General features: G+C 31.2%; 1 protein-coding gene across 1 annotated transcript in view; it reads right to left on the bottom strand.

Moving 5' to 3' along the window:
• The window catches only part of Tomosyn (syntaxin-binding protein tomosyn), a 180507-nt gene that overhangs the window by 48560 nt on the left and 115311 nt on the right, over positions 1-16636 (bottom strand). Inside the window, exon 15 of the mRNA XM_075303157.1 lies at positions 11524-12307. Within this exon, the coding sequence (XP_075159272.1) occupies positions 11524-12307 (784 nt within the window). The remainder of the gene's footprint in view (positions 1-11523; positions 12308-16636) is intronic.

The following is a 16636-nucleotide window of genomic DNA, read 5'->3' on the forward strand; positions in this document are numbered from 1 at the left end:
TTCTATAGAAATTTTTGTGAAAATTTTATTTCTATAGAAAATTTTGTCAAAATTTTACTTCTTTAGAAAATGTTGTCAAAATGTTATTTATATAGAAATTTTTATCAAAATTTTATTTCTATAGAAAATTTTGTCAAAATTTTATTTCTATAAAAAAATTTTATTAAAATTTTATTTTTATAGAAAATTTTCTCAAAATTTTATTTCTGTAGAAAATTTTCTCAAAATTTTATTTCTATAGAAAATTTTCTCAAAATTTTATTTCTATAGAAAATTTTGTCAAAATTTTACTTCTTTAAAAAAAAAATTTCGAATATTTTATTTCTATAGAAAATTTTTCGAAAATTTTATTTCTATAGAAAATTTTGTCAAAATTTTATTTCGATAGAAAATTTTATTTCTATAGAAAATTTTCTCAAAATTTTATTTCTCAGACAATTTTGTTAAAATTTTATTTATGTAGAAAATTTTGTTAAAATTTTATTTATATAGAAAATTTTGTGAAAATTTTATTTCTATAGAAAATTTTGTAAAAATTTTATTTCTATAGAAAATTTTCTCAAAAGTTTATTTCTATAGAAAATTTTCTCAAAATTTTATTTCTATAGAAAATTTTCTCAAAATTTTATTTCTATAAAAAACTTTCTCAAAATGTTATTTCTATAGAAAATTTTGTCAAAATTTTATTTCTATAGAAAATTTTGTCAAAATTTTATTTCTATGGAAAATTTTGTCAAAATTTTATTTCTATGGAAAATTTTCTCAAAATTTTATTTATATAGAAAATTTTCTCAAAATTTTATTTCTATAGAAAATTTTCTCAAAATTTTATTTCTATAGAAAATTTCCTCAAAATTTTATTTCTATAAAAAATTTTCTCAAAATTTTATTTCTATAGAAATTTTTGTGAAAATTTTATTTCTATAGAAAATTTTGTCAAAATTTTACATTAGAAAATTTTGTCAAAATGTTATTTATATAGAAATTTTTATCAAAATTTTATTTCTATAGAAAATTTTGTCAAAATTTTATTTCTATAAAAAAAATTTTCTTAAAATTTTATTTTTATAGAAAATTTTCTCAAAATTTTATTTCTGTAGAAAATTTTCTCAAAATTTTATTTCTATAGAAAATTTTCTCAAAATTTTATTTCTATAGAAAATTTTGTTAAAATTTTATTTATGTAGAAAATTTTGTTAAAATTTTATTTATATAGAAAATTTTGTGAAAATTTTGTTTCTATACAAAATTTTGTGAAAATTTTATTTCTATAGAAAATTTTCTCAAAAGTTTATTTCTATAGAAAATTTTCTCAAAATTTTATTTCTATAGAAAATTTTCTCAAAATTTTATTTCTATAAAAAACTTTCTCAAAATTTTATTTCTATAGAAAATTTTGTCAAAATTTTATTTCTATAGAAAATTTTGTGAAAATTTTATTTCTATAGAAAATTTTATTTCTATAGAAAATTTTCTCAAAATTTTATTTCTATAGAAAATTTTCTCAAAATTTTATTTCTATAGAAAATTTTGTTAAAATTTTATTTATGTAGAAAATTTTGTTAAAATTTTATTTATATAGAAAATTTTGTGAAAATTTTATTTCTATACAAAATTTTGTGAAAATTTTATTTCTATAGAAAATTTTCTCAAAAGTTTATTTCTATAGAAAATTTTCTCAAAATTTTATTTCTATAGAAAATTTTCTCAAAATTTTATTTCTATAAAAAACTTTCTCAAAATTTTATTTCTATAGAAAATTTTGTCAAAATTTTATTTCTATAGAAAATTTTGTCAAAATTTTATTTCTATGGAAAATTTTGTCAAAATTTTATTTATATAGAAAATTTTCGCAAAATTTTATTTCTATAGAAAATTTTCTCAAAATTTTATTTATATAGAAAATTTCCTCAAAATTTTATTTCTATAAAAAATTTTCTGAAAATTTTATTTGTATAGAAATTTTTGTGTAAATTTTATTTCTATAGAAAATTTTGTCAAAATTTTATTTCTATAGAAAAATTTTATTAAAATTTTATTTTTATAGAAAATTTTCTCAAAATTTTATTTCTGTAGAAAATTTTCTCAAAATTTTATTTCTATAGAAAATTTTCTCAAAATTTTATTTCTATAGAAAATTTTGTCAAAATTTTATTTCGATAGAAAATTTTATTTCTATAGAAAATTTTCTCAAAATTTTATTTCTACAGACAATTTTGTTAAAATTTTATTTATGTAGAAAATTTTGTTAAAATTTTATTTATATAGAAAATTTTCTGAAAATTTTATTTCTATAGAAAATTTTGTGAAAATTTTATTTCTATAGAAAATTTTCTCAAAAGTTTATTTCTATAGAAAATTTTCTCAAAATTTTATTTCTATAGAAAATTTTCTCAAAATTTTATTTCTATAAAAAACTTTCTCAAAATGTTATTTCTATAGAAAATTTTGTCAAAATTTTATTTCTATAGAAAATTTTGTCAAAATTTTATTTCTATGGAAAATTTTGTCAAAATTTTATTTCTATGGAAAATTTTGTCAAAATTTTATTTATATAGAAAATTTTCTCAAAATTTTATTTCTATAGAAAATTTTCTCAAAATTTTATTTCTATAGAAAATTTCCTCAAAATTTTATTTCTATAAAAAATTTTCTCAAAATTTTATTTCTATAGAAATTTTTGTGAAAATTTTATTTCTATAGAAAATTTTGTCAAAATTTTACATTAGAAAATTTTGTCAAAATGTTATTTATATAGAAATTTTTATCAAAATTTTTTTTCTATGGAAAATTTTGTCAAAATTTTATTTCTATAAAAAAATTTTCTTAAAATTTTATTTTTATAGAAAATTTTCTCAAAATTTTATTTCTGTAGAAAATTTTCTCAAAATTTTATTTCTATAGAAAATTTTGTCAAAATTTTACTTTTTTAAAAAAATTTTTCGAATATTTTATTTCTATAGAAAATTTTTCGAAAATTTTATTTCTATAGAAAATTTTGTCAAAATTTTACTTCTTTAGAAAATGTTGTCAAAATGTTATTTCTATAGAAAATTTTCTCAAAATTTTATTTCTATAGAAAATAGTATTTAAAATCGACGTCTCTCCGCAGGCGAACACTTGTTCACGTGCATTTTTATGGGCCAAATATGCCACGAATATTCGTTGGAAGTAAATGGCATAGTGTTGCCATCGTTCCTTTTTGTCTTAAATCGCAACTAGGCATTGTTAACTATTCATAAATATAAAAACAAATATTGTATTCGCGGGAAATTTTGCCGACCAGATTTTTATTCGTATTTGAAAAATGTATCGGAAATGGTTGTGTTTACAGATTAAGGGTGATGTTTTATTTATGTTTTTAAAACCCCTTGAAGACTTTCCCAATGACTCTCTTTTTTAACTATATTACTACTTGTGCCAGGTGTTACAAATTACAAATACTGCTAAATGTGATGGGTGACAACCTAAAGAGTTTTGGGAAATTTCACTATCATTTGGCATTTCAATGCTAATTTTGGAACATATACATAAGTATTTGTTTTGTGGAAATTTTGGACTACATTAAATTGTTGAATATTCTAAATATATTTTTTTTTTTTTCTAAAAACAAAAATCACTTGTATGCAACTAAAAGTTTAGTGTATAAAATCGATTAGTATAAGGTTCCATGGATTATTTGGTAAGTACCTACACCTGTGACTATTATGCGATTTTCATTATCGATTAATATTTTTGGTTTTAATGAATTTAAATTACAAACAAACACTTTGGGTATTACCACCAAAACATTTCCTTAAGAGTGCACAACAACAGTTGGACGGTTCTGCTTCGGCGTCACATAGCTTATCAGCGATCGAAATGGAAAACAAAGTAAAAAGAGAAATATGGTTAGTACAAGAAAATATCCTAATTGATTATATGGACAAATCTTGCCTTAGTCCTGATTTCTTTCATCACAAAAACTGTAAGGGCCAAAAGAAAAGTAAAACTGCATTCTGTATTTGTAAGGATCAAAGTAGTGCTCCTCCTATGGATTGTTTTTCATTTAATAAAGATAGCTCTGGAATCGTTTCGCCGTTATAGACCGGAAAAAATGCGACACGATTGCAAAGCTTAGGAGAGTGTGCCATGTAATTCTTATCATAAAACGCTAAAGAAATCTTTGAAATAAAGACAATGGTCGATTGGTCGATGAATCGAAAGAAACAAAAATCGATGCAAATACTTTTTCCTCTACAAAATTACAAAGATTACTCTTTGCCCCATTCGAGTACCAACGCTGAGTACCAAAAAAGTTTTTCGAGATTTTTGTATTACCAGAAAATTGAATATTCGAAACTCCTTAGTTAGAAAGATATGTTTGTTTGGTATCTCTGAATACCTGAGTAAAACTTGAGAGATCTATGATTAGATATGAATAGATCCGATCATATCTAATTACTATGAAATTAAATTTGGTCAGATCTCAATATTGGCCCAGATCTAATGTCATAGATATAATTATATCTAGCCCTACATTTAGTTAGATCTGGCGTTAGATCTCGGTATATATGGAATTGCATATAATTATATCTAATTATACAACATCATATCTGGGTATATGTGTTTAGATCTGATGGGGCCAATTTTAATATCTAATCGTATCTAAGTAGATCCACCAATTTTTACAGGGGTATTAAAAATAATTATTACAGTAGAATTCATTTATAGCGATCTCGGTTATAACGACCATCCGTTTATATCGACGGATTTTCAAAGCAAGTTTGGTTCTTAATAGTTTGTACATGCGCAAGCATTCGCTTAGAAGACTCCGGTTTTAGAGACCATCTGCTTTTAACGACCATTTTGCACGTCTGCTTTGGAATGGACATTCGGTTATAACGACGATGTAAGTTCTGTGTACTAATTTTTATTTTTATACCCTCCATCATAGGATGGGTGTATATTAACTTTGCCATTCCGTTTGTAACACAACGAAACATTGCTCTAAGACCCCATAAAGTATATATATTCTGGGTCGTGGTGAAATTCTGAGTCGATCTAAGCATGTCCGTCCGTCCGCCCGTCCACTTTTACGTATAGCCCCCATATAAAGGGACCCTCAGATTTGGCTTGTGGAGCCTCTAACTGAAACATATTTCATCCGATCCGGCTGAAATTTGGTACATGGTGTTGGTATATGGTCTCTAACAACCATGCAAAAATTGGTCCACATCGGTCCATAATTATATATAGCCCCCATATAAACCGATCCCCAGATTTGGCTTACGGAGCCTAAAAGAGAAGCAAATTTCATCCGATCCGGCTGAAATTTGGTACATGGTGTTAGTATATGGTCTCTAACAACCATGCAAAAATTGGTCCACATCGGTCCATAATTATATATAGCCCCCATATAAACCGATCCCCAGATTTGGCTTGCGGAGCCTCAAAGAGAAGAAAATTTCATCCGATCCGGCTGAAGTTTGGTACATGATGTTGGTATATGGTCTCTAACAACCATGCAAAAATTGGTCCATATCGGTCCTTAATTATATATAGCCCCCATATAAACCGATCCCCAGATTTGGCTTGTGGAGCCTCTAAGAGAAGCATATTTCATCCGATCCGTCTGAAATTTGGTACATGGTGTTGGTATATGGTCTCTAACAATCATGCAAAAATTGGTCCACATCGGGCCATAATTATATATAGCCCCCATATAAACCGATCCCCAGATTTGGCTTGCGGAGCCTCAAAGAGAAGCAAATTGCATCCGATCCGGCTGAAAGTTGGTGCATGGTGTTGGTATATGGTCTCTAACAACCGTGCAAAAATTTGTCCACATCGGTCCATAATTATATATAGCGCCCATATAAACCGATCCCCAGGTTTGGGTTCCGGAGCCTCAAAGAGAAGCAAATTTCATCCGATCCGCCTGAAATTTGGTACATGATATTGGTATATGGTCCCTAACAACCATGCAAAAATTGGTCCACATCGGTTCATAATTATATATAGCCCCCATATAAAGCGATCCCCAGATTTGGCTTGCGAAGTCTCCAAGAGAAGCAAATTTCATCCAATCGGGTTGTAATTTGGAACATGGTGTTAGTATATGATCTTTAACAAGCGTGCCAGAATTGGTCCATAATTATATATAGCCCCCATATAAAACGTTCTCCAGATTTGACCTCCGGAGCCTCTCGGAGGAGCAAAATTCATCCGATCCGGTTCAAATTAGGAACGTGGTGTTAGTATATGGTCGCTAACAACCATACCAAAATTGGTCCAATCACACAAAAATTGGTCCATATCGGTTCATAATCATGGTTGCCACTAGAGCCAAAAATAATCCACCAAAATTTTATTTCTATAGAAAATTTTGTCAAAATTTTATTTCTATAGAAAATTTTGTCAAAATTTTATTTCTAGAGAAAATTTTGTTAAAATTTTATTCGGTTCATAATAAAATTTTCATCATTGTCAAAATTTTATTTCTATAGAAAACGTTGTTCAAATTTTATTCGGTTCATAATCATGGTTGCCATTCGAGCCAAAAATAATCTACCAAGATTTTAAAATTTGTTAAAATTTTATTTCTGTAGAAAATTTTGTCAGAATTTTATGTATACTTTGTCAAACTGAAATATATACGTATTGGATCGATCTTTTTTGATTTAATATATACCACGTATGGACTTACATACAATTTAGAAGATGGTGTTAGGAGGTTTTAAGATACCTTGTATATACTTGTCTTCATTCCATTTTTTGTCATCAGCCAATACTAAATAAAGAAACATATACTGCACACAAAAAAATTTTTTCTGGTTCAATCAGGAAATTAATTGATCCAATTAATTTTTTAATTGAAATGTCTTCAATCACAGAAATGATAGTATCAACTAAAAAAATGAATTGAAGGTCAATTAAAGATTAATTGAACCAATTAAAAAAATTAATTGATACTATTAATTTTTGTGATTGATTTTTATTTCAATTAAAAAAATTGTTCATTCAATTAAATTTTTAATTGAATATTTTTTAAAACTCAATTAAAATTTTAATTGGAAGATTTTTCGTGAAATTTTTTCCTGTGTGCGGGGAATCACAGAATTTGTTTTCGACTATCCCAAACAGAGGTTCAAATGACAAAGAAGAAATATTCAAACCAGTTTGGGATGAGTTCGAGTTCAAACCAGGACTGGGATGAGTTCGTAAATGTCGATGTCAACGTCGTGACATCAGAAGAGTCTGCATTGAGAGAAATAGTGGAGAACACAAAAGAAAATTATGAAACTCACAGCGATAATGAACCAGATGACGAAGATGAGCCAATCAAAATTCCAACTAGGACAGAACCCTTGAGTGCGGTGCACACATTAAAACAGTATTTACGATTTGGGGGGTTCTGATATATCAGAGAGTTTATATAGTTCAGTTGAAATTATTGAAAGTAAATTATTAAAAGAAATTCTTCCACAATTCTAAACTATTTCCAATCTCAATAAATATGAATATGAATACATGATAAAAAAAAAAAAAACTTAAACATATTGTGTATAATTTCGACGTATAACTTCGGTCCCTTGGCGGTCGCTATACCGAATTCTACTGTACTATAATTTTTGTGATTTACTTGCCACTGAATAAGTTAGATACAAGAGAAGATTTAATTGAATAATTCTGTACGACATTGCAATCCCTTCATATATGCAATAACCTGGTTTATTTATTGACCTCTCAAAGCTACTTTTTGTTTGGTGCAATGTAACTGACGAGAATTGGAATTATTTTATTAAATTATTAAATGAAATAAACACTAGCTTTAGGAGATTAATAAATATAACTGCTTATTGTATGTCCAATGGGTTTGTACAATTTCGTATAAATTTTCAAGCGCAACTGGCGCCAAAATTGTGACTGGGAAAATATTAATATTTATTGCAATACGATATAATTTGGTAAATAGTACGCAATATTTTTTTAAAAGCAACAGGAATTAAAAAATTAGGCTTTCACATTCCAATAAAAATGTTTCGACTTAGCAGTGGCGATTTTACAAGGAAAATGTAATTATTTTGGCAATTTTTGCCGAATTTGCCAAATTTGGCATGCATAGTTACAATGGTAATTCTACTCCCTGTGTAAAATTTCACGTAAATCGGATTACAACTTTCACCTCTGTGGTCATACGAGGGAATAATATATATGTGGGAGATATATCTAAATCTGAACCTATTTCAAGCAAATTTGGCATGTATATCGGGAATTAGAGGTGTGCGCGTGAGTGAAATTTCATTCACACTCACGCACATTCACGAAGCAAAATGTGTGTTCACGTACACTCGCGCACGATATGTTTGGTAGCCACTCACACTCACGCACGTTCACGAAATGTAAACCGGTACTCACGCACGAACTACTTTTAAAGACTCACGCACGATTCACGACAATTAACGTGACTCACGACAAATTCACGAGACTCACGGTAACAAAATTAATAAATAGGATATACTTCGACAACTAAATAGAATTCAGTTATCATATCAGAAAGAATAAAATCTTGATTTTTTTCGTGAGCGTGATTTTGCAGAAATTTTATTCACGCACATTCACGAACCGATTTTATTTCTCACGCACGCTCACGTACGACATATTATTTTTAGTCCTATTCACGCACATTCACGAAAGTTTCTTCAGATTTTGTTCACGAGTCACGTGATTCACGCGTGTCACGACAGTTTCGTGTCACGCGCACACCTCTATCGGGAATGTTAATTTTTCTCCCGGTACGAGTACAAAATTTAAAGCAACTCAGGGTAAAACTCTGGCTTCTGGGGCTATATAAGTGCATATCGGGCGAAAGATATATATGGGAGCTTTATCTAAATCTGAACCGATTTCAACCGAATTCGGTACACTTTACGACACCATCAATTCCTTGTGCAAAATGTAAAGCAAATCAGGCTGATATTTTGGCTTCTGGGGCCATATTTGTAGATATCTGAGCGAAAGATATATATGGGAGATATATCTAAAACTGATACGATTTCTTCTAAAATCAATAGAGTTCTATTCTGACCCAAACACATACTTGTGCCAAATTTGAAGTCGATTTGACTAAAATGCTGACCTAGACTTTGACTACACAAATGTATTCACAGACAGATGGACAGGGCTAGATCCACTCAGGGGCCGAACCTATGCAATATTGCCAAAGACACCATATGTCTATCTCGTCTGCTTCTGGGTGTTGCAAACATATGCACTAACTTATAATACCCTGTTCCACAGTGTGGCCCAGGATATAAATATTATTATGCTCTTGAATTATGTTCGAGGTGATCATTGTTAGATTAGGTTAGGTATAGTGGTAGCCGGTTATTTCAGGCTTAGCTTAGGTTAGGTTAGGTGGCAGCCCGATGTATCAGGCTCACTTAGACTATTCAGTCCATTGTGATACCACATTGGTGAACTTCTCTTTTATCACTGAGTGCCGCCCAATTCCATGTTAAGCTCAATGACAAGGGTCCTACTTTTTATAGCCGAGTCCGAACGGCGTTCCACATTGCAGTGAAACCACTTAGAGAAGCTTTGGAACACTCAAAAATGTCACCACCATTACTGAGGTGGGATAATCCACCGCTGAAAAACTTTTTGGTATTAGGTCGAAGCAGGAATGGAATCCACGGCCATGTGTATGCAAGGCAGGCATCATTGCACCACGGTGGCTCCCATCTGGGTGTGGGAACTTTGGTTTGGTTTATTTTATTTTATCTGCGAAACCAAACATTGTTAAGAAATATTTACATATTTTTGTGATCATAATGTTTTAGTTATGGGAACTTTTCCAAACAGAATGTGGTCATTCAGAGCAATGCAATATTGATTGGCATGAAAATGCGAATTAGAAATTTTTTTCTACACACTATTGGGCTACGAATTGTTTTCGGAGTCATCCTTCTGTTCGCATGTCAGAGGTTGTCATTTAGATCCACTTTTGAATATCCATAAATCTCTGTTTATCTAAAATTCTCTATAATAAATACAACGTTGGTAGTTTTACCAGATAAAATAGAATATAAAAACAAGAACGAAAATTCGTTTAATTTTAAAATAGTCTCATTTATAAAAGATTTAATTTGAAGTGAAATTGCAATACAAATAACAAATAATAGGAAGTAACAGTTTCATGTAATTTCTTCATATTTAACCCCCTTTGCCCTTAGCTTATCCGACAACTTTTGCATACAACAATCGATTAGTATAAAATCCGTTTCATAATTCGGACCTGCATCTATTTACACAGTTTCATTGGAATTGTAAAAAGTTTCATATGAATTGCAAAAGATTTCATTAGAATCGTAAAAGGTTGCAATTAAAGTGAAAACTTTATACAAATAAAGTGACAATTTCATGCAATTACTCCATTATTTACCCCACTTGGCGCATCTGGCAACTTTTTCATGCAACAAATGCTTCGTATAAAATCCATGTCATAATTCTATCACTCGTAATCTGTACTGCTCCGATATCAGGATGAGATTTCATAAGTGCCATAAATGTAATACATTCATATGAAGATATATGCATGTTGATATGTTGTTAAAGGTATTGATTGGTGTGAAAAATGGTAATGTGGTAATGCAAAGTGGTGGGGAAGATCAATGATGCAAGTTAGTGCTTGTGTTGACGCCGTTGCTAAAACACTGACGGCGACAGACTATGAAATTTCTCAAATGTAGTGTTAAGAAGTGAAGTGAATACAAAAATCGAGACAATGTATGAAACACCATACACAACATGGTCGAGGAGGAGGAGGAGGGGGGCTTTTAGAAATACACAGTGCAACATCGAGGTATTACGAGTATATATTGTTTTGGGTTTTATTTTGCATATTGCGAAAATTACAATCGGATGGGATGTTATGCACACACACACACACACACAGAAAACATACAAAAACACACTACATCACAAGACTGGCAATTGGTAATAAATTTTGTTGTTACCACACTGTTGCATGTATGGCGGCTATTATCATGTTTATTTGCTTGTTCTTTGAAGACAAGTGCATCTAAAATGTTAAGATACGTTACGTTACGATATGTAACGCTACACTGATTTGTTCAAAGAGAAAATTTTATTTTCTTACATTTAAACTCGGGAATTTCATCGTAATCGTGAGACTATGGATTCATACGAGGAGTTCCAGTACGAAATGCAGGCTTTCAGTAGAAGGTAACATAGGTATCTTGTGATTTAGTAATTGTTAGATTTTTCGTTTTTTATTTATTTTTTTATCATTTTTGTGTGAAGTAAAGTTAAAAACTGACATTTGGTTTTGCAGTACAAGAACAATTAGATCGATTTTATTGGTAATAGAGTTAGTTGTCGTGCTTGGAGGAACAGCACATACACAGACACATAAACAAGTAGAAGAGATTTTTGGTTGGTTGTAGTAGTAGTAGTAGTAGTTGTTGTTGTTGTTATTTTGGTGTTTCGAGAGTGAATGAGCAATTTTCGTATACTTACGCGTTTTTTTCGTTACGGCATTAGCGCCGCCGCCGCCGCCACCACCCAACGAAGGCGACGAGTCATTACGATTGGGACGTAAACGTGCCTCACGCACTTGATATTTAATATTGGGAACCGACAATAACCTTTGATCTCTTTTATCTTTGTGCTTTTGACGGGGTGGTCGCGGTGGCGCCATGTTTGAATCGCCACCACCACCCCCTGCAGATGTTGAAATTGGCAAATTATTCGGTCTGGCACTCTGCTGGCCGAATTCTGGGTCACTGGCAAAGTCCACACGCTTACTTGGCAAAGGTGGTGGCACATCCGCTGAACTCTCGCCTTCGAACGATTTTGCACTATCACCTGCCGCCTCTAGAGCTTCACGTAAATTGGTCTCTGTCATGCTCTCCCGACATTCTACGGCCATCGCTACCTTATCTTTGGGTGGCGATTCGTCACTATTTTCACCAGAACACTCTGTCTGAGTGTAAAAGACTGATGTGCTCTTAGGTGCTCCTGCTGCGCTCTCATTAAGGCCGATTTTCATATTGACTTTTGATAATTGACGCTTCAGATTGAATGTCTTCCAAGACATGGACTTGCGTCTATCCGGAAGTTCTTTGGGGGGAATTGACACATCATCGCGCACGGGACTCTTAGTCGGTACGCCACCAACAGCACCTTTCTCCTCATCCGGAGATGCTGGGCGTGACGAGGGATTCGATTGATCGGGATTTGATTCATTGCCTTCAGCTATATATTCGATCGATGGACTATCAGGGCTTGTGGTGTCGTGAAGCTAAATCGAGTTTCAATTATTGAACAAATTAAAATAGAACCAGTTTCAAAAGATTTTCCCACACAACAAACAAAATTTTAGATTCACAGACACACACAATGATTGTAGCTTCTTCCTGCTGTGAAGAAGTTATGCCCTTCTAAAAATTCTTAGATTACTATCTGAGACCTAACCATAAAATGCTATGTTCTTAAATGCATTCGTTACTCGATAACTGATATATAAATGAATGAAGATATGAATAAATGGGATAAATATAATTTGCAGCATCATAAAATTAATTAGATACGCTACTTAAATCTATTGCGAACACATTCTTCAGTACGTCTTCAATATAAACTCTGAGACAGTAGTACAAAAATACAGTTACCAAAAGAAATATGGCCCAGTTCTTATACACCGATTAGGAGTAATCGTAGGATAAACCACCGGTTAGTAAAACTTTTGTACGCCATCAGCTGTTTTATTAACAAGATAAATAGTAATAAGATATAGAGAAACCTCTTCTTTATGTCTAAGCGTTTTCAATTCGACAAAATTTCGCGTATTCGGGTAGCCAGAACACGCCAAGAAAGCAAAAGTTTTTGCGAATGCGTTTGCCAGAACAGGCCAATATTAATAGGAATATTGCATATCAGACACCTTGCAAATAAAGGATGATTTAGTTATTATCGTCTTGCCAACACTGGTTTAAACTGCTGACGCATGTTTTGTTCCACTGTCAAACATCTTCAGTTAGGCCCATAATCTAACCATGAATCGTGTTTTTTTATTTATTTGAAATCTATAGTTATATACATCTATATACAGAGTAATATGTACTAGAGGTCTGCATCGAATAACTTTTCACTACATGTATGCAATTCGCTGTCGAATATAGTACATACACTGACTTTCTCTCAGAGAACACTTGCTTGTCAAATACCACCAAGTACTTATCCGAAAAAATATGTGTTCCGAAAAAAAGGAACAATAAAAATGCAAGTACTTGAAAAAAAGTACAACATGGATTCTCTTCACTTCACATGGTACCACAAGTATTTCTCAGTTATGTGCGAAGCAAAACTTTCCATTATTATTAATCATAGATATGTATGTATGTCACATATTTCATATATTTATGTATATCACACACTTACCTTAACGTTTGCCGTTCTTTATAACAAACCTAAAACACATATTATGGAGAGTAACTGTTTTTTGTATTTCTGAAACTGCACGTGGTACATGGAGTACTCTATGAAGTTTTGTTCTCGCAACATACTCGACGTGATCACTCTGAGTACACTTCAATAAGAGAGAAAGAGGAATATGTGTTTGTTGGTAGTGAAGACATCAGAGTACCAACAAGAAGTTACTCGTGGCTTTTGGTGTTCATCAAAATGTGTACCAATTGTTTTGCGACTCTCTCAAATATATGTACTCATGTAGCAAGTACACGTGTACTCTTCATTTACAAATGGAATTGTGCAGACCTCTAATATGTACATTATTACTTATCTATTTAGATTTTAAAATAATTCTTTTCAACGATTCCCAGACAAGTTTATAATACCATAAAGTTGATTAAATTGTAAAAATAATCGACGAAAGGGATCATTATTAGTATAATTGGCTCCACAGTAAGAAATTCGCAAAAGTTCAAAATTGCTACTCGGTGTGATCAGAATGTTGCTCAGAATTCGACTAAGGAGAAATTCTGATTCAATTTTTCCTTGAATAATATTCATAATGAAAGTTACATTTAACATAGTCCTCCCACTTGACAATGAGGGTAATCTTAAAATACGTAGTCTATATCCGTATGACGGAAGTGAGCTGTGATTCCATCTACGTCTAACCATTGCACCGTGGTGCAATGTTTAGCATGCCCGCCTTGCATACACAGGGTCGTGGGTTCAAACCCAGTTTCGACCAAACACCGAAAAGTTTTTCAGCGGTGGATATCCCACCTCAGTAATGCTGGTGACATTTCTGAGGGTTTCAAAGCTTCTCTAAGTGGTTTCACTGCCATGTGGAACGCCGTTCGGACTCGGCTATAAAAAGGAGTTCCCTTGTCATTGAGCTTAACATAGAATCGGGCAGCATTCAGTGATAAGAGAGAAGTTCACCACTGTGGTATCACAATGGACTGAATAGTCTAAGTGAGCCTGAAATATCGGGCTGCCACTATACCTAACCTAACCTAAGGGATCGTTGAATTCTTTGATCCACCCTTTCATGAAACCAATGATGGTAGCGTAAACTTTACTAACTACCATTAGAATATGCTTACGAAAGTTCAGATATTGATCGATAATAAAAACTAGATCTTTATAAGACTCTACAGCTTCTAGTTCGTTAGATCAAACAAAAAAAAAAAATAATTAGTATTGAGAGGAGTTCATTTTGAAAATCACATTAATTTACACTTAGATATGTTTAATTTCATCAAATTAACATCTCACCATTTATAAAAGTCGTGGAGACCAGCTTAAAGATAGCATTGTTCGTCTGAATCAGAAAATGATCGGAAAATCTTGACATCATCCGCGAACTTCAAGACATGAGAATGTCTTATTACTGTTGGCAAATCATTAATAAAAAGACAAAGCAATATGGGACCCAGATGACTTCAAGAAATCACCCGAAGACGGATCACTCTTCACGACGACAACGCGAGCTTTCACATATCGGTTCGAACCACTGCATTTTCGATTTGATGGGTCATCCACCGCATAGTCTTGACTTGGCTTGGCACCCGATGACTACTTTTTGTTCCCGTACATAAAAAATAAAATGAGAGGTCAACGTTTTCCACATCTAATTCCAGATGTTTGTCCCACGTTTTTTTAGAAGACTGTAAAGTCACATTTCAAGGCTAGGTTAGGACTAGTGCTACTTGCAATACTTCTCTCATATCAAAGGGTATTTACCATATTAGTTATAGTTTTAGCTCAATGATTACTACCTAATTCTTAGGTAATAGACCGATTGGTGATTATTTCAAAATCTCGATTTTGTTCTTATAAAGATGGAGGAACATATTAGAGATGTTTTCTTTTAGTACTGGATATCATAAGTCGTGACGGATTAAAAGAAAACAGAGTACTCGTCTGTCCAGGACATCTCAAAATATATGCAACACTGTCATCGACAATCACAGCAAACAAGTGAAATCTTCTATTTTTAATGTATAAAAGGCTCAAATAGTAATGAATATTTAATACTGTGATTATTTATGACACTATAATAACACTTTGAATTTCATATTATTCCACAAATTAGTCACAATAAGTTTTTATTGTGAATCGAAAAAACGTAACTTTATCAAAATACAATCTGGCAATACCGACGCGAGTTGATGAGATTGTATGACACATACCTCATACAAATGTTGCATCCAGTACTAAAAGAAAACTAAAAGATAAAATGAAAAAGTTATCAAGTATTGAATAACTTGAATCAGTTTCATTCTACTCCCTTTTGCTTAGACTACATTTATACTACTATACTGAAGAATGTGCCACATAGGTATTAGACGTAGTAGATTATTGATTTTTAGTTTATTATTATTATTATTTTGCATTTATAATTTTTATATAATTTATAAACACTTTAGACGGAATAATGAAAAAGTTCGTTCACATTTAAACAAGACCAAATTACAAAATTATTATTTTCCGTGCACTAAATAATTTAAATAAGGATTTAGTTTTGTTGTTGTTTTGTTTTTAATGTTTAGTTTTAATTTTACTCATTTACCATGCTTCAGAGGTCCTGTATTTGGTAATGGTGATGATGGTGGTGGTGGTGTGGAATTTGATCTAATGTAAATGAATTTGAGAATACTTCAACCACTCCTGGCATTTTCGTTAATAAAACTAATATTACAGTTTATATGATATTTTTGTTATTTTTTAATCAATTATTATCTGCTGTCCTAATTAAAATACAAAATTTATTTGTTTTTGATAAATCGCCACGTTAACTTGTCTCGTTTCCAAGTTAAAACAAAACCATGAGAAAAAGTTCGATTCATAAGGTCAACGCAATATTTTATCACTTGAAGTTTAGATTTAACAAAAAGAAAAACAATTCTCTACACGTTGAGAGAGAGATTAAAATACACAAATATATAACATTTTTAAAAAGAGAAAGAGAGGAAAAAAAGTTTTCTGTTTTCAACTGCCTTACATAGTGGAAAGTGGATGTAGAAAGTTCGAAATATAGATTTAAATAAATGTTAAAAAGGCGAAAATACGACTTCTTTTGAACTACTAAACCTACTATCGAATTAGAAGTAAATTCACATATTTCCCCTTATCGAAATTCCAACACTGCACTGCA

The sequence above is a fragment of the Haematobia irritans genome, chromosome 3 (assembly GCF_050003625.1).
Source record: "Haematobia irritans isolate KBUSLIRL chromosome 3, ASM5000362v1, whole genome shotgun sequence".
Lineage (NCBI taxonomy): Eukaryota > Metazoa > Arthropoda > Insecta > Diptera > Muscidae > Haematobia > Haematobia irritans.